This window comes from Erinaceus europaeus, chromosome 17 (assembly GCF_950295315.1).
Source record: "Erinaceus europaeus chromosome 17, mEriEur2.1, whole genome shotgun sequence".
NCBI classification, from domain to species: Eukaryota; Metazoa; Chordata; class Mammalia; order Eulipotyphla; family Erinaceidae; genus Erinaceus; species Erinaceus europaeus.
Genome location: NC_080178.1, coordinates 64,215,610 through 64,241,158, shown reverse-complemented (window position 1 = coordinate 64,241,158; position 25,549 = coordinate 64,215,610). Strand labels below are relative to the sequence as shown.

General features: G+C 56.6%; 1 protein-coding gene across 8 annotated transcripts in view; it reads right to left on the bottom strand.

The window, feature by feature from the left end:
* Window positions 1–577: 577 nt before the first annotated feature.
* The window catches only part of ARAP1 (ArfGAP with RhoGAP domain, ankyrin repeat and PH domain 1), a 65,393-nt gene continuing 40,421 nt past the window's right edge, over window positions 578–25,549 (bottom strand). For 5 of the 8 annotated variants that reach the window (XM_060176874.1, XM_060176875.1, XM_060176879.1 and 2 more), the window contains 27 exons: window positions 25,187–25,256; window positions 24,876–24,996; window positions 24,421–24,623; window positions 24,032–24,141; window positions 23,664–23,863; window positions 22,919–23,004; window positions 21,692–21,874; window positions 20,360–20,534; window positions 19,309–19,443; window positions 17,168–17,303; window positions 16,835–16,937; window positions 15,952–16,147; window positions 15,644–15,695; window positions 15,391–15,554; window positions 14,898–15,110; window positions 14,462–14,564; window positions 13,912–14,059; window positions 13,730–13,816; window positions 13,561–13,629; window positions 13,191–13,308; window positions 10,207–10,320; window positions 9,917–10,062; window positions 8,851–8,883; window positions 5,703–5,785; window positions 4,903–4,953; window positions 1,357–1,509; window positions 578–1,169 (listed from right to left, as the gene is read on the bottom strand). In XM_060176874.1, the coding sequence (XP_060032857.1) occupies window positions 1,058–1,169; window positions 1,357–1,509; window positions 4,903–4,953; window positions 5,703–5,785; window positions 8,851–8,883; window positions 9,917–10,062; window positions 10,207–10,320; window positions 13,191–13,308; window positions 13,561–13,629; window positions 13,730–13,816; window positions 13,912–14,059; window positions 14,462–14,564; window positions 14,898–15,110; window positions 15,391–15,554; window positions 15,644–15,695; window positions 15,952–16,147; window positions 16,835–16,937; window positions 17,168–17,303; window positions 19,309–19,443; window positions 20,360–20,534; window positions 21,692–21,874; window positions 22,919–23,004; window positions 23,664–23,863; window positions 24,032–24,141; window positions 24,421–24,623; window positions 24,876–24,996; window positions 25,187–25,256 (3,364 nt within the window). In that variant the 3' untranslated portion in view covers window positions 578–1,057. Of the gene's footprint in view, window positions 1,170–1,356; window positions 1,510–4,679; window positions 4,744–4,902; window positions 4,954–5,702; window positions 5,786–8,850; window positions 8,884–9,916; window positions 10,063–10,206; window positions 10,321–13,190; window positions 13,309–13,560; window positions 13,630–13,729; window positions 13,817–13,911; window positions 14,060–14,461; window positions 14,565–14,897; window positions 15,111–15,390; window positions 15,555–15,643; window positions 15,696–15,951; window positions 16,148–16,834; window positions 16,938–17,167; window positions 17,304–19,308; window positions 19,444–20,359; window positions 20,535–21,691; window positions 21,875–22,918; window positions 23,005–23,663; window positions 23,864–24,031; window positions 24,142–24,420; window positions 24,624–24,875; window positions 24,997–25,186; window positions 25,257–25,549 lie in introns of all 8 variants that reach the window. The other 3 variants (XM_007527493.3, XM_016190163.2, XM_060176876.1) reach the window with 3 other exon arrangements.

The following is a 25,549-nucleotide window of genomic DNA, read 5'->3' as shown; positions in this document are numbered from 1 at the left end:
AGCTGGTGACACCAGCCAAGGACAACACTGCTGCCTCCCTGCCCACCTTCCTCTTTTCCAGAGGAACAGAGAATTTGGAGCCCAGCTCTCCAAGGCCCCCAACTGCTCCCAGGCCTCTCCTCTGAGCAGGAGGGCTGCCATCCTGCACCCCCCTCTGCTTGCCCTTCTGGGAGAGATCAGCCTGTAAGGAGCCCACACCCCTCCTGCAGAGGCAAGGGTGTTGTGTCTGGCACCTTCCAGGCAGTCCCTAACCCCCTCTCAGCTCATCACCTCCCTAGCCCAGAGGGGCTTTTCCTCCCTAGAGACCAGGTACACCCACATCCAGCAGGAGCAGCTTCCAGGCCTAAAAGCTCTCTTCCTAGCACTGGATTCCTGTGACTTGATGTCTGCAGAGAGGAAGGCGCCCAATTCAGACTCAGCCTGTAAAGTCCACAGTGGCAATGGTGCTTAGACAGCTTGGGGCTGGGTTAGGCAGAGTTCAGGTCAGGATCCCAAGCACAGAGCCCTAGACCTCCTGTCCCCTACCACCCTAGGATATTCCAAAAGCCCAAATCAATTAATCACAGACCTCAGCAACTTAGGATAAAATATACAGATGTATTTATATTATCAAAAGGTCCCCAAAGTAAGGTGGGAGGAAGAGAGAGGGGCCTCCTCCCAGTCAGTCCAGACCAGAGGGGGCTGCAGCCCCCACAGTCCAGGTCTCAGCACTGCAGAAACTTATTGGAGAGCTCCAGCCCCTGGCCACAGACTCCCTCAGCCATTCCTGTAGCTGTTCTGTTGTTTGGGCCAGGCCCAGGGCCAGGGCTCCCTTCTGCAAGGCCCGGGGCCTCCAGACTCCCTACTTTCTGCCTGCTCCCCAACCCCGCAGCCTTAGGCAGGGGTCCCGGGGATGAGCAGGCCAGGCCTGGAGGGAGTGCTGGGCACCTGGACAGAGTAGGTGGGGGCATTTCTCCTCAGGCAGGCTCAGCCACCTGCACCCCCAGGCTCAGAGCTACGTGCTGCAGTCAGAACGTGGGGTGTGGGGGTGCTGCTTTCCTTCCGTCTCCCTGGTAGCTCACACCAGGCATGCTAGGCACACAGCACTTAAGGGTGTCTGAACAGGAAGGCTTCCTGGAGGCGAAGTCCCAGCACTGGGTCTGGCTCCATGCTCAGACGTTGCGAAGGAGCTGCAGGAAGACCAGAGGCCCACGTCCCATTAGGCGGGTTGTGCAGGTCCCCAGCACCAGGGTCCCCTGAAGTTTCTCCAAGGCCAGCCTGGGCAGATCAGGTCAGCTGGGGCTCCAGGGTGAGAGGGAGGAGATTGGAGGGGGGTGGTGGCAGGAGAGGCAGACTCAGGCGGGTGGCTGCACTCACAGAGAGGGGGTCCGAGGTGAAGGCAGCCACACTCCGGCGCATCTCGTTCTCATTGCCGCGCAGGGGAATGAGCGACACGCTGCCCAGCCGAGACACATCAGGCACCGTCCGGGACACACGGGAGGGCTCCGAGGGCCACACCATACCATTGTGCTATGGGGCAGGGGAGGTTGGGGGGCACTGGGACCTCAGCTCCGGTCTACCCACCCTTCCCAGAGTCACACTAGCTCTGACCCGGCAGTGCTGAGAAGCCAAAGTGAGGTGGTCAGGACCATGTCCTGGTTGCCAAAGTCAGGACTACCACGGTCTCTGGGCCTGCAAGCAAGCCGCTGTGAGAACCAGGCAGCAAAGCAGCCTGAGAGGCATGTGTCTGAGACTGTGAGGCGGCACGTGTCTGGGACTGTGAGGAGGCACGTGTCTGAGACTGTGAGGCGGCACGTGTCTGGGACTGTGAGGCGGCACGTGTCTGAGACTGTGAGGCGGCACGTGTCTGAGACTGTGAGGATGCACGTGTCTGGGACTGTAAGGCGGCACGTGTCTGAGACTGTGAGGAGGCACGTGTCTGGGACTGTGAGGAGGCACGTGTCTAGGACTGTGAGGCGGCACGTGTCTGGGACTGTGAGGCGGTACGTGTCTGGGACTGTGAGGAGGCACGTGTCTGAGACTGTGAGGCGGCACGTGTCTGGGACTGTGAGGAGGCACGTGTATGGGACTGTGAGGAGGCACGTGTCTGGGACTGTGAGGAGGCACGTGTCTGAGACTGTGAGGCGGCACGTGTCTGGGACTGTGAGGAGGCACGTGTCTGGGAGGCACGTGTCTGGGACTGTGAGGCAGCACGTGTCTGGGACTGTGAGGAGGCACGCGTCTGGGACTGTGAGGAGGCACGTGTCTGGGACTGTGAGGAGGCACGTGTCTGAGACTGTGAGGCGGCACGTGTCTGGGACTGTGAGGAGGCACGTGTCTGGGACTGTGAGGAGGCACTTGTCTGAGACTGTGAGGAGGCACGTGTCTGAGACTGTGAGGCGGCACGTGTCTGGGACTGTGAGGAGGCACGTGTCTGAGACTGTGAGGCGGCACGTGTCTGGGACTGTGAGGAGGCACGTGTCTGAGACTGTGAGGCGGCACGTGTCTGGGACTGTGAGGAGGCACGTGTCTGAGACTGTGAGGCGGCACGTGTCTGGGACTGTGAGGCGGCACGTGTCTGGGACTGTGAGGAGGCACGTGTCTGAGACTGTGAGGCGGCACGTGTCTGGGACTGTGAGGAGGCACGTGTCTGAGACTGTGAGGAGGCACGTGTCTGAGACTGTGAGGCGGCACGTGTCTGGGACTGTGAGGAGGCACGTGTCTGAGACTGTGAGGAGGCATATGTTTCACCAGGAGCTGGGAAAACCACTGTAGTGAGGTGTACAGGCAGCAGTGTACCCGGATGAGAGCACAAGGACTTAGGTTCAAGCCTCTGCTCCCAACCTGCAGGGGCAGAAGCATTACAAGTGGTGAAGCAGTGCTGCAGGTCTCTCTCTCTCCCCCTCTATATCTCCCTCTCCTTTCTCAATTTCTCTTTGTTCTATCAAATAAAAAGAAAAATGGAAAAAAAAAAAAAACAAAAACAAAGGCTGCCCAGAGCTGTGGATTCAACCTGAAGGCAGTAAGCCCCAGCAATAACCCTGGTGGCAATAAATATTAAAAAGAGAAAGAAAGAGCGACCACTGTGTTTATGCTGTTTCCCTTCAAGCCTCAATTCTCAGCTGCAGGACAGAACTCAGCCCGCGTCCCTGGCTCCATTTCCTATCTCCCCTCCCTGCACCTGTCACTGATCAGAGTCCATGCTCAGCTGCTGCCCTTGGCCCTGCTGGGAGCCCACTGCAGCCTGCCTGCCTGCCCCAGGCTCTCCTTCTCGGCGGCCTCCAAGATGGCTCACTCCAGCAGCTCGAGGCCACCCCATGCACAGCACTCTCCTCCAGGTGCTCTGAGGGGCTGTGACTCCCTTTGCAGCTCCTGACACCTGGCTTCTCCCTCCGCTGCCCACTGGGCCACTGGAGCTCACTCAACAGGCCTCTGTGCCAGCTGTCCGCTGGACCTAGGATTCATCCCCATCCTGCCATCATGATGGCGCCCTCATCCTCAGAATCACCTCCTCTGATACCCTTCCCTACTGCCTTCTCACCCCTCCACTCCGAGGTGGATCACGCTGGACCAGGACTTGGGGTGGCTAGGTCTGCTTTCCTGATCACAGGGAGGCTCCAGCAGGCAGGTCCAGTCCTGTTACTAGCATGCCTGGCTCGGGGCTGGGTTGGAGTGAGCACTGAGCAAGGTGTGCTGAGTGAGTGAGTAACATGTGGATTAAGAGCAACTCAGGGGGGCTGGGTGGTGGTACACCCAGTTAAGAGGTGCAAGGACCTGGGTTTGAGTCCCTGTTCCCCACCTGCGGGGGAGGAGGAACTTCACGAGTGGTGAAGCAGGTCTGCAGGTGTTTTTTTTTTCTCCCACGCTATCTCCCCTCTTCTGTCAATTCTTTTTGTTCTCTTAAATAAAATAGAAAGAAAAAAAAGGAAAAAAACAGCTGCAGAAGTGATGGATTTATAGTGCTGGCAATGATCCCCAGTGATAACACTGGTGGCAATAAAAAAATAAAAATAAAAGAGCAACTCAGGGCCTGGTAGTAGCCCACCTGGTTGAGGGCTCGTGTCACAATGCACAGGGTCCGGGTTCAAGCCCCTGGTCTCCACCTGCAGGGGGAAAGCTTTGCAAGTGGTGAAGCAGTGCTGAAGGTGTCTTTCTCTCCCCTACCCTCTCAGTTTCTGGCTATCTCTATCCAATAAATAAAAATAGTAAAAATAAATAAATAAGTAAATAAATCAACTAACTCAAGGCCTGGCTAGAGAGCTTACCTGGTGGAGTGCCTGCTTTGCTACACACACAGCCCAGGCTCCAGACTGGCCGCCACTGCATGAGGGAAGTTTTGGTGTTGTGCTCTTTCCTCTCTCCCTGTCTGATTCTCTCTGAAACAGTCAGCTCGGAATAGTGAAGCCCCAGCAACAAATCAACAACTAGATAATATAAGACCAACTCAATAAAAGACTCTGGGGTGGGAGGAGGGCTCAGGTCTTGGAACATGATGGCAGAGGAGGACCTCGAGGGGCTTGTAGTTATGTGGAAATGTTGTACATGTACAAACTATTGTATATTACTGTCAATTGTAAACCATTAATCTCCCAATAAAGAAATAATAACAAAAAAAAAAAAAAACCCCTCAAAACCCCATGGAGGCATTACAAGTAGTTAGAGAGTGAAGAAGCAAGCGGGCCTATTCTCCCTTGAGGTACCTGCACAAAAAGAAAGGTGGCGAACCACTCCCGGAGCTCCATCTGTGTCTCACAGCAGAGGTACCTGCAGGGCAGCACAGGTCTGGATGCTGCCAAGGGCCCAGCCCAGGGGCTCCCTGCTGGCCCCCCAGCCCAGGCCTCAGGGCAGGACATGTATCAGACAGTGGGGGTACAGTCAAGGGGCATAGACGGCCATCTCTCCAGGGGGTGGGGGCTCACTCACCATTGCTGTTTCTCATGCTTCTCTGTCTCATGCACTACCGTGAAGCCCCAGCTGCAAAAAAGGAGGCAGGCAGAGTCACCCCATGAATACAGGACCTTGGAGGCCTCAGGCCAGGTGCCCAGCAGAGGGCAAGGGCTAGAGCAGTGCCAGGGCCAGGGCTAGGCCTTCTCATGGGCCAAAGACATCCTGGCCACTGCCTCTTCTTCCCGAGGCCCCCAAGGCTCTGGGCACCCTCATCCGCTGGCGCCACCCTGTCCCAAGTCTGCCTTAGCTGACAAGACACAGTCAGGGGACAAGAGAAGGAAGTCAGAAAAGCAGGTCTGGCAACAGCAGTTAACAGCAATGGCAGAGACACACCACTGCTGGGCTTCTTTCCATTTGAAAGAAGCCAAAACATAGCCCTGCAGCTTGTGATGTTCTGCTTACTTTTTGTTTGTATGTGGTGCCAGCATAAGAACCCAGGGTCTTAAGGTCTGTGCTCTAGCACTGAGCCACCTCCCTGGCCCCTATTGTTCACAGTTTAGCAGCCTGCCCGCTCCCTGAAACGGGTGTCCTGCCTTGTGCAGATGTGGGAGGTGAGGCAGTGATGGGACTTCTGCTGCATCAGGACAGAGGTTCTCAAAGGCAGGCAGGCAGGCAGGCAGGCAGCAGATGGCCAGCCCAGCCCCTGTGCTCTCCCCAAGAACTGAGGACTAAAGTGCCTGCAAGAGCCTGGCCCCACCAGAGTAAGAGTGGCTGGCTGAGCCTCTGGCCTTTGCTGAGCCCGTCCACAGCCCCCGCCCCCAACCCTCCTTGCTCACCAGGTGGGCGGCCGCAGTTTCTTCTTCACCCCCAGGTAGACTTTGAGGCTCTTGATGGGCCACTCCTTCTCAGGCCGGTGACTCTGGGTCGGGGACAGGTCAGGGAGAGGATGCTTCAGTCAGCAACAGAGCCCCTTCCTGCCCCTCTCCTCAGCACCCTCTGCACTCCAGCATAAGGAGCCTCCTCCAGGAAGCCCTCCTGACAAATTTCCCCCTTTGCATGGTCCCACCCCAATGAGCCCCCCACCCCCCAGCTTCTCCCTCTGCAGCAACACCAGACAGTCAACCCTGAGGCCTTGGGGCAGCTGTCCTGCAAACTGGGGGACTGGCCTACAGCACTGGTCATACCAGGTCACCCATCCAAGGAAGGAGGGTGCTATGTGTACATCACTCTGGCACCAAAGCACTGAGAGTCCTCATCCTTTTTACCCCTTGAGGCCCCAGGGGTGACCGTGTGGCGGGACTAGAGCCCCTTGGCTCCCTCAGAGGAAGACTCAGGACTCAAGCTGAAGCGGGCTGTGCCCTAGACCAAAGGGGGAGCACCTGCTGGTCTAGGTCAGGCCGGGAGACCAATGCGTGGGGAGGGGCCCCAGGCCTCTACACAGGACTCTGGCTTTGCAGGAGCAGACTGGCTCCAAGGCAGGGGACAGGCACAGTGCCCCGCAGGAGAGGGCTGACTGGAGGGCAAGCTAATGAGTCACCTGCTCAAGCCCTTGGCCCCTAGGTGCCCCCAGTGCCAGGGTGGATGGCAGGGGAGGGGACCCACTTACAGCCGACCTGGGGGGTCAAAGACTGAGTTGACTCCCCTCTGGGGCCCTGCACTGCTCTCAGTCACCCCCAGGCATGGCTCCTCAGCAAGGACAGGGAGGGGACTGGCGGGGACTTCCCTGTGCAGGCTGCCTTGGGGACAGAGGGATCTGGCATTGTCCCAGTGGTGCGGTTTGAGAGAGGCCTGCTGGAGCCCTTTCGCCCTGATTCTCCAGGGGATCCAGGCCCTCCTGGGCTGCCCGTGTCTTCCACACAGAGCCTGTGCCCTGACAGTGGCCATGTGTCCCCAAGGGTCTGGGATTAACTGCCTGGGGACAGGGAGGAAACTGTGAGGTGGGGAGAGAAACGAGGCTGTAGGTGGGGGAATAGGGTGCAGAGACTACAGTGGAGATCTGCACACCAGCAAGAGAGAAGGCAGGCAGGCTGAGAGCAGGCAGCAAGCCGGGGAGAAGCCAGTGAGTAGGAGAGAGATGGGAATAGAGACAGGCCATGGGGGAAGCTGGGCTGAGACAGGAGACCACTAGGCTCTGGGCATGAGAGGGACAGGGCATGGAGGTCACTGGGCTGTAGTACAGCAGGAATGGGGAGCAGGCTGTGGGCAGGGAAGAGGCTGGGCTGTTGCAGAAAGGAAGGAGATCAAGGAGCAAGGACAGTAAGTCAGGAGAGAATGGAGCAGCCCAGCAGGTGCAGGTGTATTGAACCCTTGGGAAACTCCTTGAGAAACTTAAGAGATGGCCTGGGCCTGTCTGCCTGCAGCTCTGAGGTGCTTGGTATTTGTGTGGCATGTAAGTGGCACACATGGGCATGGTCAAGACGAGAAGGTGGAGGGAGCCTGTGGAAGCTTCTCTGACTCCCTAGGACTTGGTTTCCAAGCAAAGAGCTGATGCTGCTGCAGCATTTCTAAGCTGTAAGGTCAAGGGCACAGAACAAACCTTACTCCTTGCTGCCCAAAGATCTCTGCTGAAACTGAGATCTTTCTAGAATGCACTTCTCCCAGGAGTCTGGGGGTCTTAAAAGACAAACAGCAAAAGATATCTCCAGTTGAGGCCTGGGTGTCCACACATCTCAACTACTAGGAACTGTCCTAATTCCAAATATCTGCTCCCACTGCCCCAGAATGTAGTAAATGTGAGAATGACGTGAATGCACCTTCCCAGGACTTCTGCCAGGCCCAGGTGTGACTGCTGGCAGGTAGGGAACCACCTCCTGCACTCAACTTCACACAGTATGTCCCGATGCTAACACATCTGGGCTTGAGCCTCACCTTCCACGGAGATGGGCAGGGGCTTCCATCTGAAATGAGGACACTGCCCCCTGCCCAGGAAAGCACGGAGGCCACACCCAGGATATGCTGGAGGGCAAGTATTGAGACCCTTCAGTAAACATCACGTTTCCTGCCCAGGGATCAGCAACTGCGTGTCCAGATGCCTTGTCCCTCCTCCCATCTCCCTGCCTACACTGAAGATCTTTCTCTGCTCTGGGGGGTAGGGTGGTGGGGGGGAGGGCAGGAAAGTATCCCCTCAGAACCAAGGGAGGCTGATGGGAGATATGAAAAGCTCCAGAAGTGAGGGTGTGGACACAGAGGGAAACAAAGAAGAGGAGGCAGCCCCCCATGAGAGTCAGCAGGAGCCAGGCTGCATTAGAGAAGGAATGATGTGTAGTGGTGTGAAGAGGAGGTGGGGATCCTGCTCTGTGGCCTCTGCTCCCCACCCCGTGGCAGCCTAGGCCTACTGAAAGCTCTCTGGAGATACTGGGGCAGGAAGGGCTGAGACTGGGGGGGGGGGGACAATTCAGGCTAGACCACCAGCCTTGGAAACACTTTAGTTTCTTTTGGGGTCTCTGAGGTACAGCTGGGATCCACAGGGTTTTATAGGAGGCAGAGATCCACAGACTTTCTGGCCTGTTCCTGATCCCAGCATCCCTGTGAACAAGGGAAACTCTTCATGGGATGGGCCAACAATCACAACGTGGTAGCAGCCAGGGATGGAACGGGCACACAGGTGAGAACATGTTGCTGATCCCACTCTGGCCTGACACAACTCTCTCCAGGCAGGAAAGCAGATGCTTCAAGAATGACAGTGGAGGAGCAGTTAGCTTGAACTCAAACCCGGGGGCTCGACTACCAAATCCACAGCCTCCCTGCTGACTCCTGGGGAAATACTAGTCATGCACCCAAGGCGACCCTATCTTGAGGAGGATTCTAGGACAGGACTGGAGGGGAAGGACAGAAGTCTTGACCACTACTGGGTGGCCAGTGCTGACTGACAGGGAGCCATGCCTGAGGACAGCCTGGAGCCAGCCAGCGCCCCTATGCTGCCCCAGGCTCACTCGGCCCCCAGGCGGTGTAAGGCAGCTGGCAGCTGGCCCCATAACTACTCACGGTGTCAGGGGCCCCGTTCCACGGCCTCTGGCTCTGTTTGATAGAGGATCAGGGTTATGAAGGAAGAATGCCCCAACTCAGAGTGAGAACACGTCATGGGTCATAGCGTGTGTGTATGTGTGTGCGCGTGCGTGCGCATGTGTGAAATGTGGAGGGCAGCAGGTGTACCAGGTAGGGCTGAGTCTGAGAGGACACCTGGCAGAGAGGGTGTGTGTAGGGGTCTGACTTGTGAAGTGACATGGTTTGCATGGGTGCTAACTTGACGTTGTCACTATGCAGCATGTTCCTGAGGGGGAGCCTGTGGGTGCTAACGTCAGAGAATACAGATGCTGAGACCTCGTGGGGTTCAGAGCACAGCACAGTGACTGCCCAGAGTCACTGACACTGTCCAGTCACAGTGGTCCCCCAGTGTCACAGCACAGTCAGTGTCGGGCAGCACAGTACCTGTCCAGTGTGACTGTCCAGCATCACAGTGAGTGTCCGGTCTCACAAGTGCCTGTCCAGTGTCAGTGACTGTCCAGCATCACAGTGAGTGTCCAGTCTCACAGTGCCTGTCCAGTGTCAGTGACTGTCCAGCATCACAGTGAGTGTCCAGTCTCACAGTGCCTGTCCAGTGTCAGTGACTGTCCAGCATCACAGTGAGTGTCCAGTCTCACAGCACCTGTCCAGTGACTGTCCAGCATCACAGTGAGTGTCCAGTCTCACAGCACCTGTCCAGTGTCAGTGACTGTCCAGCATCACAGTGAGTGTCCAGTCTCACAGTGCCTGTCCAGTGTCAGTGACTGTTGAGCATCATGGTTGTCCAGTGTCACAGCGACCACCCAGAATCACAATAACTGTCCAGTGTCACAGTGACTGTTCAGCGCCATAATGATTATCAAGTGTCTAGCACCAGTGGACAGTCAAGTGTCACAGCAAAGTGACTGTCTAGCACCACAGCAGGAGTCCCTGAGCATCTAGACCTCTCCACCACAGAGCCATCTCAAGATCCTAGGAGTGTTCCTGGCAGACCCCAGGGAGTGTGGCTGCAGGAGCCTGTGGGGGGGGGTGTAGAAGGGGGGCTTACCCGAATCTCCTTGTAGAGCCGCAGACAGCTGCTGTTGAGGATGAAGTAGCGGTCGTGAAAGCCACCTGAGGGTAGGCCCAGGCCCAGGAGGCTGCGGTCCTCACGGAACTTCATCATACCGTGCTTGGTGTCACCCACGTGGCTGGCTGAGGGAGCACTGCAGTGGGGATGGGCCACCAACTCCCTGCCCAGGCTCCCGGGGCCCCGGCTAAAGGCTACTAGCCTGCACTGAAGAGGCCTGCTTGTGGGTGTCCTCTGCCCTCGGCCCCACCCCTGCAGGCAGCACCTACCCAAGTAGAGCAACATGGCCTCCATGGACTGCTGCTTCTTCACCACAAGGTAGCTGTCTACGCCCAGCCCGTGCAGGATGGGCAGCACCTTCTCCGCAAAGTGCAGGGGGCGTTCTGGGGAGAGGGCACGCCTGCTGTCAACAGGGCCGTGAGGTCTGACAGCTCTGAGGACAGGCACATGAACACAAAGCACCATCCACCACCACCCCCGGCCTGACAGCACAGTCACCCTTACACTATGCCCACGCTTTCCCATTCCTGGGTAGTAGCTCTGGCTACTGCTGGGCCCCAAGCTGCTCCAACTTCACATGTGGAAACTGCTGTGACCTCTGCCAGTGTGTCCCCACCAAGCCACTAAAGTCAGAGGCAAGTCCTCTAGCCTCCCAGAAGACAGATTAATCCTCCACTTCTCTGTTGCTGCCCCTGCTCCACCCCTACTGCCCCCCCATCTCCTCCCTGGATGGACATGGGGCCCTGCAAGGAATCTCCTGCAGATGCCACCAACCTGTAGCAAGCAGCTGTCTGTTCAAACTTCCCCTCATTAACCTTGACGTCTGTCAGGCCTCCACCTCTGCCCAAACCCCTTGCTTGAAAGGGCAGTGTCCCTGGTGACCACAGGGCCTTTGCCTGTGCTGTTCCTACTGCTGGGAAGCAATGCCCCCACCTGACCCTTTCACCAGATCATTTCTCCTCTCCCTTCAGTTTCTAGCTCAGAAACCACAGAACCTGTATGGGCTCTGGAGGTGCTGTGGTCCCTTCCTACACTGCAGCTAACATGGCAGGCATTGTACTATAAGCAGTATGATCACAGGATGAATGCATCTACTCCAGACTAATCCCAAAAAGGTAGGGACCGCGCTGTGGCTGACTCTGCAGCCCAGTGCCTGGTACTCATTAAGAAATAAAACCAAGAGGAGTCGGGCGGTAGCGCAGCGGTTTAGCACAGGTGGCGCAAAGCACAAGGACCGGTGATAGGATCCCGGTTCAAGCCCCTGGCTCCCCACCTGCAGGGGAGTCACTTCACAGATGGTGAAGCAGGTCTGCAGGTGTCTATCTTTCTCTTCCCCTCTCTGTCTTCCCCTCCTCTCTCCATTTCTCTCTGTCCTATCCAACAACGAAGACATCAATAACAATAATAACTACAACAATAAAACAAGGGCAAAAATAAAGGGAAAATGAATAAATAAATATATAAAAAAAGAAAACCAAGGTCAGCATAGCTGTTCACCTGATTCAGTGCACCTATTTTGTCGTATGTACAACTCAGGTTTGAGGCCAGCCCCCATAGCAATGGGAAAACCTTCCGTGGTGTGATGTTTCTCTCTTTCTCTCATCTGTCTACTTAGAAAAGTCAGCCAGGAGCAGTGAAGCCACAGTAACAACAAAAATAAACAATAAAACCAGTGAACAGGTACACTTGATCCTTCATCAAGACCTCCCTTCAAGGCCTGGGAAGATAGCAAAATGGTTATGCAAATAATTTTTGATGCCTGAGGCTACAAAGTCCCAAGTCCAATTCCCCACACCACCAGTGCTCTCCCACTGTATCTTTCTTTCCTTCAGTAAGATAAATAAAAATACTTTTTAAAAGATCTCCCTACTACATCAAATTAAAAAGTTTTTGCACAGCAAAAGAAACCAATACCCAAACAAAGAGACCCCTCACAGAATGGGAGAAGCTCTTTATATGCCATACATCAGACAAGAGTTTAATAACCAAAGTATATAAAGAGCTTGCCAAACTCAACAACAAGACAACAAATAACCCCATCCAAAAATGGGGGGAGGATATGGACAGAACATTCACCACAGAAGAGATCCAAAAGGCTAAGAAACACATGAAAAAATGCTCCAAGTCTCTGATTGTCAGAGAAATGGAAGTAAAGACAACAATGAGATATCACTTCACTCCTGTGAGAATGCTATACATCAGAAAAGGTAGCAGCAGCAAATGCTGGAAAGGTTGTGGGGTCAAAGGAAACCTCCTTCACTGCTGGTGGGAATGTTAGTTCATCCAACCCCTGTGGAGAGCAGTTTGAAGAACTCTCGGAAGGCTAGAAATGGACCTACCCTATGAGCCTTCAATTCCTCTCCTGGGGATATATCCTAAGGAACCCAAAACACCCATCCAAAAAGATTTATATATACCTATGTTCATAGCAGCACAATTTGTAATAGCCAAAACCTGGAAGCAACCCAGGTGCCCAACAACAGATGAGTGGCTGAGCAAGTTGTGGTATATACACACAATGGAATACTACTCAGCTATTAAAAATGGTGATTTCACTGTTTTCAGCCCATCTTGGATGGAGCTTGAAGAAGCTTAAGTGAAATATGTCAGAAACAGAAGGATGAATATGGAATGATCTCACTCACATGCAGAAGTTAAAAAACAAGATCAGAAGAGAAAACACAACTAGAACCTGAACTGGAGTTGGCGTATTGCACCAAAGTAAAAGACTCTGGGGTGGCTTGGAGGGGAGAGTACAGGTGCTGGAAAAGGATGACAGAGGACCTAGTGGGGGTTGTATTATGTGGAAAACTGAGAAATGTTATGCATGTACAAACTATTGTTATTTACTGTGACTGTAAAACATTAATCCCCCAATAAAGAAGTTTAAAAAAAGATCTCCCTCTTCACCCTAACAGCCTTGTCATTGTCTGTTGCCAGCCACATCACCACCACCACTCCCTCACCTCTCACGCCACCTACCTCCCCTTCCATGCCCAAAGACCCAATCCCACACCTTGTGAGTAACCCCACCCTCACTGAGAAAGCATGAGCAGAGCCAACACCACCTACCCCCACAGTGTGCCCCCTGCCGGATGCATCTTAGCCATCACCATCACCATCACTGAGACCATGATGTGACAGTAATACGTGCCACCCCAGCGCCCTTCTCCACTGCTGTCTCCACATTGTAGGGTAGGATAAAGACAGACGGGAGAGCAGCCAGGCAGGAACAGTCTCAGCAGCCACCCACCTGCCTCCTCCCTCTCGTTGACCTCAAAGCAGGTCCAGTAGTCCTTCTCTCGGATGCCAACATTCCTGCGGTCCAGGATCTCCAAAGTGAGCTCCTGGGCTGTCATGGATGCTGGGATCTGTGATAACCAAAGAGGAGGAGGGGCTAAGCCTAACCTGTCCCCATGCAGGCCTTGTCTGCCACAACCTTGCCATGTGACTCTGGGTGGGTCTGAAGAGCTGGGTATGGAGAAGCAGCAACAGGTCCTAACAGCAGTCAGACGCAGGTCCCAAACCTGGACGTCCCCCAGTATGAAAGCCCTGCTTCCCAGCCTCCTAAGCTTGTGCCAGCCTACTCTTCTGGACCCTTGACTGCTCGGTCCCAGCCCCACCTTGATATGCTGCTCAGCCTCCGCCTTCTTCTCCTCCAGGTACACTGTGCAGATGAAGTCACCAGCGTGCTATGGGGCAGGGAAGGGGTCAGGGAGAGGGCTTGATTGGAGGCCTGGGCAGCAGGTGCAGGTGACCCACCTGAACTGCCACCCCAGGCCTCTCCCTCACCTGGGTGCCACTGGCTGTGCCAGCCACGCGCATCTTCACAATGGCAGTGATCTCCTCCCGTTGCTTCCTCAGCTCCTCCTCGTCTACCTGAGAAGGGATGAGGGAAAGATGCCCACTGCCGCCTGGGAGGCAGGGGGTGTGGTTTGGGAATGCCTTATGCCACCCTCTGTCAGAGGACTGACACTGAACACCGCTACGTAGTGACTGATGAGGTCTTCTACCACACGGCCAGCCTTGTAGTCTTGCCCATCTGTCTGGAAGAGCGTGGGCCCGAACACAATAGCCAAGTTGTGTGTGTTCATCTGGTTGGTGTCTGAGAAGCACTGGACACTAGAGAGGGAAGACAGAGGCTCTGTCTGAGTGAGCAGACGGGTCCAGAGTCTCCCCATCTCACCTTCCTAACGCCCCATAGGTCCATGACTGCTCCCTTCCTTAGAGTGAGGCCAAGGAAGTTCCTGGTGAGAGTAGACTACTAGTTAAGGGGAACAAGAGGCAGTTTTTCAGGCCATGTCTTGGATCATGGCAAAAAGGAGGGCTGGGAGGATGGAAGACAGAGCCGAGGGACACTGACCCCAAGTAGAACCCCCCACACACACCTTGCAGGAGATTAGTTGGGAGATAGTATTCTAGATCAGGGCAAATTCTGAGTCAGCACTCACCCAGGTCTTCCTAGTTCTCTGAAAGCAGAACTGTCCCCGCCCCATCCCAAGATTAGCAACAGTCTGCCCTCACCAGTACAGGTGGCTGATGAGGGCCTTCACTGTGGCCCGGTTCACCGGGGGCAGTCGTGTGAGGAGCTCTCGGTACCTGGACACCTTCTCTTCACCTTCGACCTCTGGGTGGAGGGAGACAGAGCAGGCTGGGAATCCCTCTGAAACCCCTTCCCCTCTTCACCCTAGAAGGTGTTCTACATCTCATCCTACACAATGGCACCCCCAGTCCCCCTGCAAGCAGAATCAGGCTACAGAGCAGGAATTCCACAAGGAGAAGGGATTCTCTATGGGGCAGCCCAGCTCCGTGGGGCACCGGTGGGAGTAAGAGGCAGAGGAGGCGGGGGACTGGGAACCTGACTGCAGGCCACGCCTAGTCCAAGGGCAGGGCAGGGGACAGAGAGAATCCTGAGACACAGCACTAGTCAGGGTTCCAAGAGCGTGGCTGTGGGGCCCACCTGAGGCCTCCAGCCAGGCTAGGCGCTGGGCTCGAGTGAAGAGCCCATCTGGCAGATCTCGCAGGAAGCGCTTAAGCGCAGAGGACACATCGTCCACGTGCTGTTCGCCCTCCTTGAGGCGTACAGAGCGTGCGTCCTGCCGCAGGCTCTCCAGTAGCCGCTGAGTTTTCGATGTCTGCCCACATTTCCGGTAAATGCCTTCGGAGGTCAGGCCTGGAGAGGGGTGGAGAGGGATTGGGCGAGATGGACAGAGCAAATCAGGGGCATGGACAGTCCAGTTAGATGTTAGGATAGGGCAGATAGGGGGAGTGCCCTGTCGAGGGCGTGCCCAAGACAGCTGGGTGGGTCGCTGTGGAGCTGGGGGCGTGGCTAAATCTGGTCCAAAGGGACTAAAGGGTTCATCCTGGGGCTGGCCAAGAAGCCGCTGTCAGCTGCTAGGAGGTGAAGCTCGGCCCTAGGGCAGGAAGTGGAGTTGGGGGGGGGGGTCGCTCACCACACTGCGTGATGTAGTCCACACAGCGGTATACGATCACCGGGATATCCGAATCTCCCAGCTGCTGCTCCGACAACGTGTCCCCCGAGCTGGCTGCTGCTTTCTGGATGGCCCCCAGCCAGCCTGTGAAGTCCAGTCGGCGCTCCCCCTGGATGTACAGCGTCCTGGGCAGGGGGCCATCAGTCACTCTAGGGGCCCTACCTCTCCCCAGCTGTCACACTTCACAGAGCACCTGGGGAAAGCCTGGGCTCACCTCCTGCGCTCCACCAGCACCAGCACCTGGTTCTCACTGTCTCCTTGGATGGCTGTGGAGGGCCCGGTTAAGGTGAGGCTCAGGCCTTGTTCATGGTCCCCAACCTGCTCCCTCCTGAGGATCTCTGGGCACATACACCCCCAGGACCCACCCACTGAGATGGGGTGGCTGAAATGTACCCCATGGCAAGAGAGGACATGAGAGCACAGGCTGACTCCTTCCAGCCAGGCCAGGGTAGGTCCAGACCTGCAGGGAGGGGCTGGGGGACTGGAAGCCCAGGAGAGGGGCCCGGGTCTGGGTCCACGCACAAAGCTCCTGCAGTTTCCGGAGTTGCAGTGGCTCCTCACAGGGCCCCTCTGAGAAGACAGCACGGAGCTCTGAGCCAGTGAGGGAGAACCAGCCCTCCCGGGCGCACTGCAGGCTCAGGCCAGCTTTGTAGGGTAGGCGTCCCAGCCGCTCAAAGTCCCGGGCCAGCAGATCCTCAGCCAGTGGAGGCACAAAGGCCTGGGGGGAGGCCAGGGAAAGGGGAAGGGGCCCGAGAGATCGTCAGCCGACAGAATGCCTGCCTCCTGGGACCCCCAGCTTCTTCTCATCCAATTGCCTCCTCTCCCTCCGCCAGGGCTGGACCCAGGCACCAGGCCCTATGTCATCCCCTCTCTGCTCTGCCAACGTGGACACTGGCAGGGATGCAGAGAGGCCTGGGCTCTAGAGCCTGCATCACCATGTACCCTCGGTAGTGGCCTTGTTGCCTGAGCCCATCCACCTCCCCATCAACCTGGGAGCTACTGAGAACCAGGACCCAAACTAGTTCACCTGGGCCCCAGGGCTCTGAGGACTGATCATCAGAGGGTCCAGAGAGTGGCCAGTGAACAAGCAAGTAAGAGTCCTGGTCCCCAGGGCAGCCTCCTTGACTCCTGGGAGCTCACCTTCCCCAGCCCATGAAGGCAGCAGTGTCCTGACTTCCATTCACTACTAAACACACACTGAGTGATGACAGAGTACAAGGCCCATAGTGCTTCCTGCAGAGCTGAGCTGCAGACCACAGCTGGGCCCTAGGTCCCAGGCCTGCTCTGTGCTTGGTGCCATCCCTTCCAGCCCCTGCCTCCTGAGGTGAGGGAACAAGGAATAGTCCAGAGATCCCACTCTGGGCCCTTGCAGAACCCCCATACTTGTTGGCTAACCCAGGCCCACCTTAGCAATGCACTTGACCCACTCACGAGCCAGCTCCGCACTCTCCAGCCCGAATAGGTACAGCCGCTCCCCCTCTGTGTACACCTCAAAGGTGTGCTCAAAGCTGTGGAGACACAAGTCAACCCACCTAGACTCACATAGACCTCTCCACCCTGCTCTCGTGACTGTCAAGAGGTAGTGAGTGGGTGGGCCCTATGCTGGGGCTTCAGGAGATCTGGTCAACCCTTGTGAAGCCCTGGTCTGCTGTGTGACCCTTGGGAGGGCCTGCCCCCCAGTGGGTCTGTTGCCTGGCTCCTCAGCAGGGAAGGGGGTGGATTATCCAAGGGTGCTCACCCATGAGTTTCAGGAGGAGGCACTGCTAGGCACACAATTTCGCTGGCCCGGATCTCGCCGTTGGGGGTTACTGTTCGCTCATTCTCATAGTAGCTCAGTACCCCATCGCTAAGGACACACCAGCGTCGGCTGAACTCTGGGAAAAGTAAGGCAGGGGAATCCTGAGCAAGACTTCTGGCCTGCTGTCCACACAACCTCTGCACTCTGCCTGGACGCCCATGCCCTCCTCATTCAGATTCACCTGCTTCTTCCAGATCCTCCATGCTGTGGCCCGAACCCTCAGCCCAGCCCACATCTCACTCATACTCTTCAGCAACCTCCTGACCTTGCTTCTTCCCAGACCCCAAAACAGTTCGGCTGAAATCAGACAGCATTCTTCTGCTCAAGACCTCATTCAGGCCCACGAGCCACCTGAGGCTCAGTGTGAGCCGCTCAGCCTGGTATTCAAGGCTCTGCCGGGCCTGCCCCTCCCTGCCTCTCCAGCACCTCTCTGGCCAGTCCTGGCACATCCCCACCCTCCCTGCTTTTGCCCACCTGTTCCCTCCACTCACACCTTCCTTCAAAGTCACAAAAGAAGAACAACAAGCCACAGAGACTAACAGTTCACAGCACTGAACTTCACATTGCCCAGAGTTTCCTGGCACCAGAGCAAGAAGGGTGATCTGGGCAGTAAGATGAATCGTGTTACCAGCAGAGAGTGGGAATCCAGGGTCAGCACCCCAGAAACAACAGAGTTCCAAAGAATGTCCTTAGAAACTTGAGGGACTCAACTAGGGATGCAATGGCCTCCACAGTTTCCACCACACTCTCTTGCCTTGTCTAAAAGGATGTGACATGTGTCCTCTGAGGGTAGTGTGTCCCAGAGCTAAGTCCCCAGGCTGCGCCCTTCTAGGAACCAGTCCTGCTCCAGTCACTCTTTACCCTCCAGATGTCTGCCAAGTGCCTGCTGTGGATTAAATCCTATTTCAGGGACAAGTACAGACCAAGAGAATACACACAGACACACATCCATCCATATACACATAGCTCTCTAAATACTGAATAGTCTCTTAATAAAAAAAAAATGGGGCCAGGTGGTGGTGCACCTGGTTGAGTGCACACGTTACAATGTGCAAGGACCCAGGTTCGAGCCCCTGGTCTCCACCTGCATGGGGAAAGCTTTGCAAGTGGTGAAGCAGTGTTGCAAGTATCTTTCTGTCTCTCTCCCTCTCTATCACCCCCTTCCCTCTCCATCTTTGGCTGGTACTATCCAATAAAGATAATAATAAAAGTGTGTGTGTGTGTGTGTGTGTGTGTGTGTGTGTGTGTGTGTGTGTGAAAAGAGAGGCAGAGAGAGAAGAGACACCATATTACTGCTCCACCATCCATGGAGCTCCCCCCATACTGTCTATGGTACAGGGCTCCAGCCCAGGGCCTTCAGTATAGTAAGGCACTGGCCCTACTGTGTGCTATCTCCTGACCCCTAATGAGGGCTTATAGGGCAGAGAAACAACAGAAACCTAGGACTAGCCAGATGAGCCTCATAAACGCAGTGATAGCACTGTGAGCAGGGAATGCTAGCTGGGACAAGGTGGCTGGGATCTGGTCTCAGGGGTGACACTGTAGAGAACTGGTTGAAGAGAGGCAGTGCCTGTGCAGACACTAGTGGGGAAGCAACAGAGGCCAAGGCCATGACACATGCAAAGGCCCTGGTGGGAGTGAGTATGCATGTCTGATCAGCAGCCAGGAGGCCCAGACAGCTGGGGTACAGTGAGGAAGGGGGCCAGAGAGGCCCTGGGGCAGGGGACTAGCATTTAGGTTGGTACAGGGTACAGCCAGGACTGGGGATTCTGATGAGCTGGGAAACAGACAGGAGGCTGAGCAGAAGAGGGACAGAGCTCTAGGCTTAGTCCTCGATATCTTAATTTTCACAGGATCCATGACCAGGTTCCTGGTATAAGGCCACACACAGGAGAGGCTCAATCAAGGCTGCCCGGGTCTCAGATGCACGATCCTGGCCACTCCCTCCCATCGCCCATTTATTAGGCAACTACTACTCTGTGTGGAGCCAGATCAAGGAGCCCTTCCCTAGGTGACCGAGTGCAGTGGGCAGCCCTGGGGGGTGCACCCAAGCAGGGTGTCTGTGTCAGTGTGGCACCCACCTTCCCGGGCACGGCGGTCCTGCAGCAGCTTGCCTGCAGATGCTGTCTTGTAGAGGAAGCCGCTGTGGCTCACTGTGGGCAGGATAACTGAGTAGTGCTTTTCCAGAGGCTTCACAGGGTCTAGCCGAGGCACCTCTGAAGAAAGTGAGGAAGACTGGCCAGTCAGGCTCTGTCTCCGAGGGTACTCCTGATCACCAGCCCCAGAGGTCCCACTCCTAACTAGCACCCCATGCTCTTATCCTGCTTCTAGTCTCCCTATGTGCGCAATTCCCACTCCACTTGCCAGCTCCCTGACAGCCCAGCCCAGTCCATGTTGCCTAGTGGAGACACCGAGGAGTGAGCGGCCCAGTGGGAGGGCTGCCCCAGACACAGTCTGAGGAAGCAGCACAGTCTGGCTCCAGACATTCTCCCAGCAGTCCCAAAGCACAGCTGGCTGGGTGGTCTCCTACGCCTCCCCAGACACCAGGGTTCTCTCCGGTCCAGCACACCCCACCTTCTCATGGCCTCAAGCCCAGAGACTGGCTGAGCTCCACCCTTAGTCCTGGGATGTGGCCCCAGAATCCAGGTCTGGGCCATGACCAGGGTGGCTTACTCTCACCAGTGAGAGGGAATTGAGGGGATGCAGCCCCACTCGGTGATGGAGCCCTACCCAGGGTAGACAGGCTGCAGGGATGGGTGAGGTCACCCACCCAGACAACTGCAGCACCCCCCACCCCAGCCACAGGCACACTCTGTACCCCAGCTGCAGGGAACCCTAGCTCCCAGCAGCCCAGTGATGTTGCCCAGAACCCCATGTTGCAGGTCATGGGAGGACACACAGACACACAGGACATGTGCAACAAGGGGAAGCCCACACACAAATGCACATGGGTGTGCGATGAGGCACACTCCACATCACCCACACTAGCACCGAGGGCGTGCAGGGAGCAGCAGTCACAGCCCAGCAGTGCCCTCAAACCCTGACTGGCTCTGCAGAACCTTCTGCGTCCCCAAAAGGCAGACCCTGCAGCAGAAGCCCTGTCCCTCAAGCCCCCCCCTCCCAGTGGCTCACCCGTGCTTCGGTTGTTCCGGAGGAACTCCATCTGCAGCATCTGCCCTGCCTGCTCGGCAAGGGCGAGGGGTGTGGGGGCTTCAGGGTCCCCCGAGAAGCAATTGACCCCAGCCCCGCAGCCCAGGAGTGCCTGGGTCTCGGCCAAGTCTGTGGTGGTGACCGCAGCACACAGAGCCTGGGGAGGGAGCAAAGGGTCAGTCCACACTAGGTGGGAGGACCAGCGGGAAGGGGGTATGGGACAGAAGATGCGAGAGGAGGGCTAACCAGGCCTGGGGCCCACCCGCAGCTTGAGAGAGTGAAGCAGGAGGGACAGAGAGGAGAGGAGGAAGAGAAAGGGCCGGGTAGGGGCTGGGGTGCCAGCAACTGGCTTCACCCACGGGTGGCCCTGCGGACCCTGTCAACAGCCAGGCTTGTCCTCTCTGCCTTGTGGAAGAGGAGAGGGGGACGCTTTGTAGCTAATTCCTCCCACATTTGAATTCCTCACGGCCTGCCCAGCCCTTCCAACCAATGGGAGTCGCTGCCCCTCCCAACCTGGCGGGCCAGACTGGGCTGAGCCAGGGGCTGGATGCCTGGGTTCCTAGGAGGTGGCTTCTCCTGGTCAGGGCCCGCCTGGGTGGGGAGGCCTGGGGGAGGGGCTGAAAGTCAGCCAGAGGTCACTATGGCAGCCCCCTGCCTCAAAGCAGACACTTTCTGCTGAGGACAGCCAGGCCAAGGCCTAGGACTTGGCTCCCATCCTGCCAGGTCCAGGTCCTCATCTTGAGTGGGGTGTGGATGGGGTGGGCTGGGCGGCCAGCTGTTTCTCATGAGCCTGACAGGAAATAGCATCCCCATCAAGTTCCCTCCTTTTGGCAGGACTCAGAAGGAGCAGGACAGGGTGTGGAGACAGTGGAGGGGGAGAAGGAAGCAGACAGATGCTGGAGATGTGGCCAGGGGCTAGGGGTCAGGCCTGGCTCCTCCTTGCTTTGTCCTAATTCTCTCTTTTTTTAAAAAAATTTTTATTATCTTTACTTATTGGATAGAGATAGCTAGAAATTGAGAGCAAGGGGGAGATAGTGAGGGCGAGAGACAGATACACACAGCACAGCTTCACCACTTGTGAAGCTTTTCCCCTGCAGGTGACGACTGGGGGCTTGAACCCAGGTCCTTTCACACTGTAACATGTGTGCTCAACCAAGTGCACCACCACCCAGCCCCTGTCCCAATTCTGTGTGGCTCAGGCCCTCATCCCCCCATCACAGCTCATCCCCCTGAACTGCCAGAAAGAAATGTGGAATGTGGTTCTGGTGGGCAGGACATAAAAGGGGTGGCCTCCAGGACCTCCGGTGCCCTAACCTTATCCAGTTCTTCCTGGTTGCCAAAGAGCAGGTGGTAGCGGCGGTACTTGCCCTCACGGTACTTGGCCTCCAGGTGGCGCCGCCGGGCACCGGGGCTGCTGCCGGGCTGCAGGGCCTCACTGGGGGGCACGTTGGCAGCCCAGAAGCGATTCCCAGCACCGTTGCCCAGCTGCAAGAAGAGCTGTGGGCATGAACAGGCAGGCAGTCAGGAGACAGCTCAGAGAGGTCCAGTGGCTGGGTGGTCAGTCAGGGAGCAGGGAGAGCCCAGCTACCCCCCCACCCCCCTAGGGAAAGCTAAGGGGGGAGGGGAGCTTTGCTCAGTGACAGGACAAGGGCAGACAGCTTGACAGGTAGCCCCACCCATGCAGGACCCCTCCTGCTGCCCCACACTGGAACACATCTGGAATTCTTCATTCCTAAGCTTGGAAGGGGGAGGAGGGCCTGGCATGTCAGCCCGCAGGATAAGCACATACACTCCCTGTCCCTGACATTTCTCTCTGGGCTCAGGAAAAGGGACAGGGGCATATTTGGCAAGCGACAGGGCCAGCACTCGGGCTGAGTGTATTTATCTGTTACTGCCACAGCCACTTCCTAGAAGCTGGGTTGGCTTTTTCGTGGGGTCCTGTAGGGCTTACACCACTGAGCTCACCACCGAGCTCACTGGAACTTCAGGCATGTCCCTTTCTCTCCATGGGCCTCAGTGCCTGCAAACTGGGGATGGGAGCACTCACTCATCACTCATCACTCACAGGGATAGAAGATAACTAAATTGCTCTGGCGCCTGCAGCCTGGCTGGGGCTGTGAGGATGGTGCTGGGGCCCTAGACCAGCCTCCTGCTGGTGTTCTAACCACTGTAAGCACCAGTGCCTGGGTTCCTGTGACCAGACGAGTGGAGACATCTATGAGTGTGCCCCCAGATGCACACACTGAGCCCCCAGGAGCTTGTGCATGCAGGAGAAATGAAGCCGACATTCGAGGCCCTGTGGAACACACAGTCCCGGGGGCATGTTCTGTCTTTTTCACAGTCCTTTCAGACGATGCAGACATCCTCAGCTCACTGGCCATCCGCTGTTGCCAAATAGCAACTTCTCCAAACTCCCCACCCACAAGAGGATTCCAAAGGATTTTCCTGGCTCCAGGATTCTGGGGTCTGGGAGAGGTAGGGTTCACAGATAGGCCACAACTGAATGGGGTGCACCCCCCAGTCCAGATGGCAGCTCCCCACCTCAATGAGTGTTTCTGTCCACACTTTCCTGTCCATCTTCAAGCTCCGCACCTTGGAGATGGCGGCACCCAGACCTCGGTGCTCCCCTGTGCGAAGAGAGTCAGACTCAGGGCTGTACCTCCCTGTCATATAAGCTCCTCCTATGCCCACCTGGGGGCCAGGCCTGCAGCCTACCTCCTGTACAGCTTGGGAATCCAGCCACACACACCCTGCACTGGTTCTTATGTGGATTTCTCCCTCTCCCTACTAGAATGGGAGCTGCATGAGGGCACAGATCACTGCTCTAGGGGCATGGTGCACACTAAGAAATCTCCAACGTGGAAGGGCAGATCCAGGCCTGGGCTGCAGGGAATGGGCCATGCTTGAATTCAGGTCCCACACAAGGTCCAGGAGCAGGAGGCGGAGCCTACTGTACCTGACTGCCCTTCCCAGCCCTCCTCCCACTCTTCCCAAGTAACAGACCACTTAGCCCCTACATGCCTGGGATCATGTCCAGACTCACTCACTTGCCGGGTGGCCCTGACTGAGCTGCTGTTCCCTCTCTGTGCCTCAGTGTCCCTGCCCATGACATCATGACTCATTAAATCCTGGATTATAATACATGCACTGGAGGTCAATGGTGGTGGAAAAGGCCTGGCCGAGGAGTGCCACTTATACACAGGGATCTTAACTACCCGGTTCACTGTGCCCCCAACAACCAGCACAGCTGGCCAGCCCTTGCTGGCTCGGTGCCCTACCCACACACCTGCGCAGCGTTTGCAGATGACCACACAGAGGTTGATGGAAGCCCAGTCAGGCTGGGCAGCCCCACAGTCTGCACAGAACCTGTTAGGGGCCGAGGACCAGATGCGCTCAGCCACCTCCAAAGTGGACAGGGCCTCGGCGATGGCATCCTGCATGGTCTCCAGCCACTGGTCCTTCTCCAGCTCTGACTCAGCTGAGAAGCTGGGAACACAGAGATGAGCAGTGGGTGAGCTGGTGGGAAGCTGTGAGGGGAGCTGGGAGAGTGGTCAGGAGGGGCAGCCTCCTATTTAGAGAAGGGAATGCTGAGCAGGAGAGAAGCTGCAGTGAGGAGGGTGCTCACCTCAAGGTGAGGTGGGGGACGGAACTCACCTGAAGATGCGGTAGGGGGTGGTGAGGTCGAAACTGCGCCGGTCAGCTGCAACCTTCACGTTGCCCACACTCATGTCTATGAAGGTGATGCCCACGCCCAGGTGGTACTCCTGTGGCGGGGGGAGAGGAAGGGAGGTGGCACCGTAAAGACTAGAAGGTGTACAAGGAGGACTGGGGAATCTGGGTTCCAGGGAGACGGGGCTGGGTTCAGGGAGCAGATGTGTGTGTGGAGGAGAGAAAGGCAGAGGACAAGCCAGGACTCAGGCACTGGGGGGCGGGAGGGTGTGTGCAGAAAAAAGCACGGGTGCAAGACGGGCAGAGGCGGCAGGGATGAAGGGCTGAAGGGTGGGGGAAGGAGAGAGTCTCTTTGTCTGGCTGACCGCTCACACCTCTAGATTCTTATAGAGCTGCACTTTGTCCCCGACCACGACCACGTACAGCTTGTTCTTGAAGCCACGCAGCTCCAGGCTGCCAGAGCGGTCAGGCAGCTCGGGGCCACAAATGCCCAGTGGGTGAGCACTAGACAGCCGGGCCCGGGCACGCTGCTCAGCCACCGCCTGCTGCAGGGCCTGGATCCACTCTCTTCGCTCTGCTGCAGGTGAAGGGAAGTGTGAGCTGGAGCCCCAAAGGGCTCCCCAGCTGGGGAAGCCAGAAACCCTGGCCCAAATGGCCCAACATCCCTGTGTTCAAGCTCAGGCTCCAACCCCTTCAGCAACACCAACTGCCTGAGCCTTGGTGAGAACATGTGGCTCTGAGGACTGGGGTCAAGCACAACCGCCTCTCCCTCCCTCCCTCCCCTCTGGTCTGACATGGGTATGTACATGTGCCCTTGGCCTCTCCCTACCATCGCTCTCTGCTCGGAAAGCAAAAGTCCGGTTGTTGGTGATGACTTCAAACTTCTGATCCCCAATGGCAGCCACGCGAGAGATGCAGGCCACAGAGACAAAGCGCTTGGAGTATGCGTCCTGCAGGAAAGGGGGCTGTGCTGGGGGTGGGGAGGCCAAGCTGCCCTGACTCCCTAGAACTGGGCAGCCTCGCCTCCCACAAGGGATCAGGGAAAGGCCTCCACAGCTGGTCATGAGTCAGACCGGAGCTCGGGGAGGTCTGGCTCAGGGAGGGAGGGGCCCAGGCCAGGCCAGCAGACATGGGCCTCACCTTGTTGCTATCAAAATAGCGCAGGTAATCGGAGTCCAGTCTCACCCAGCGCTTCTGATAGATGTAGGACCTTCAGGGGCAGAGGATGACAGGGTCAGGATGGGGGGTGGGGCTGGACAGTGGCTCCAGAGTTACCTCCCTACCCCACCATGGGCAGTCACAAAGTGAGGGAGAGGCGTGTCTGAGTGGGAAGGAGCCCAAATGGATCTCAACTACCAGGTGGATTGAAGTCAGACGCAAAGACAGACTACTCAAGTTTTTTTTTTTTTTTTTTTTTTGTCATTTTTCAGATAGAGTCAGAGAGATGGTAGCCTGGGAGGTGGTGCGTAGATAAGGTGTTGGACTCTCAAGCAGGAGGTACCG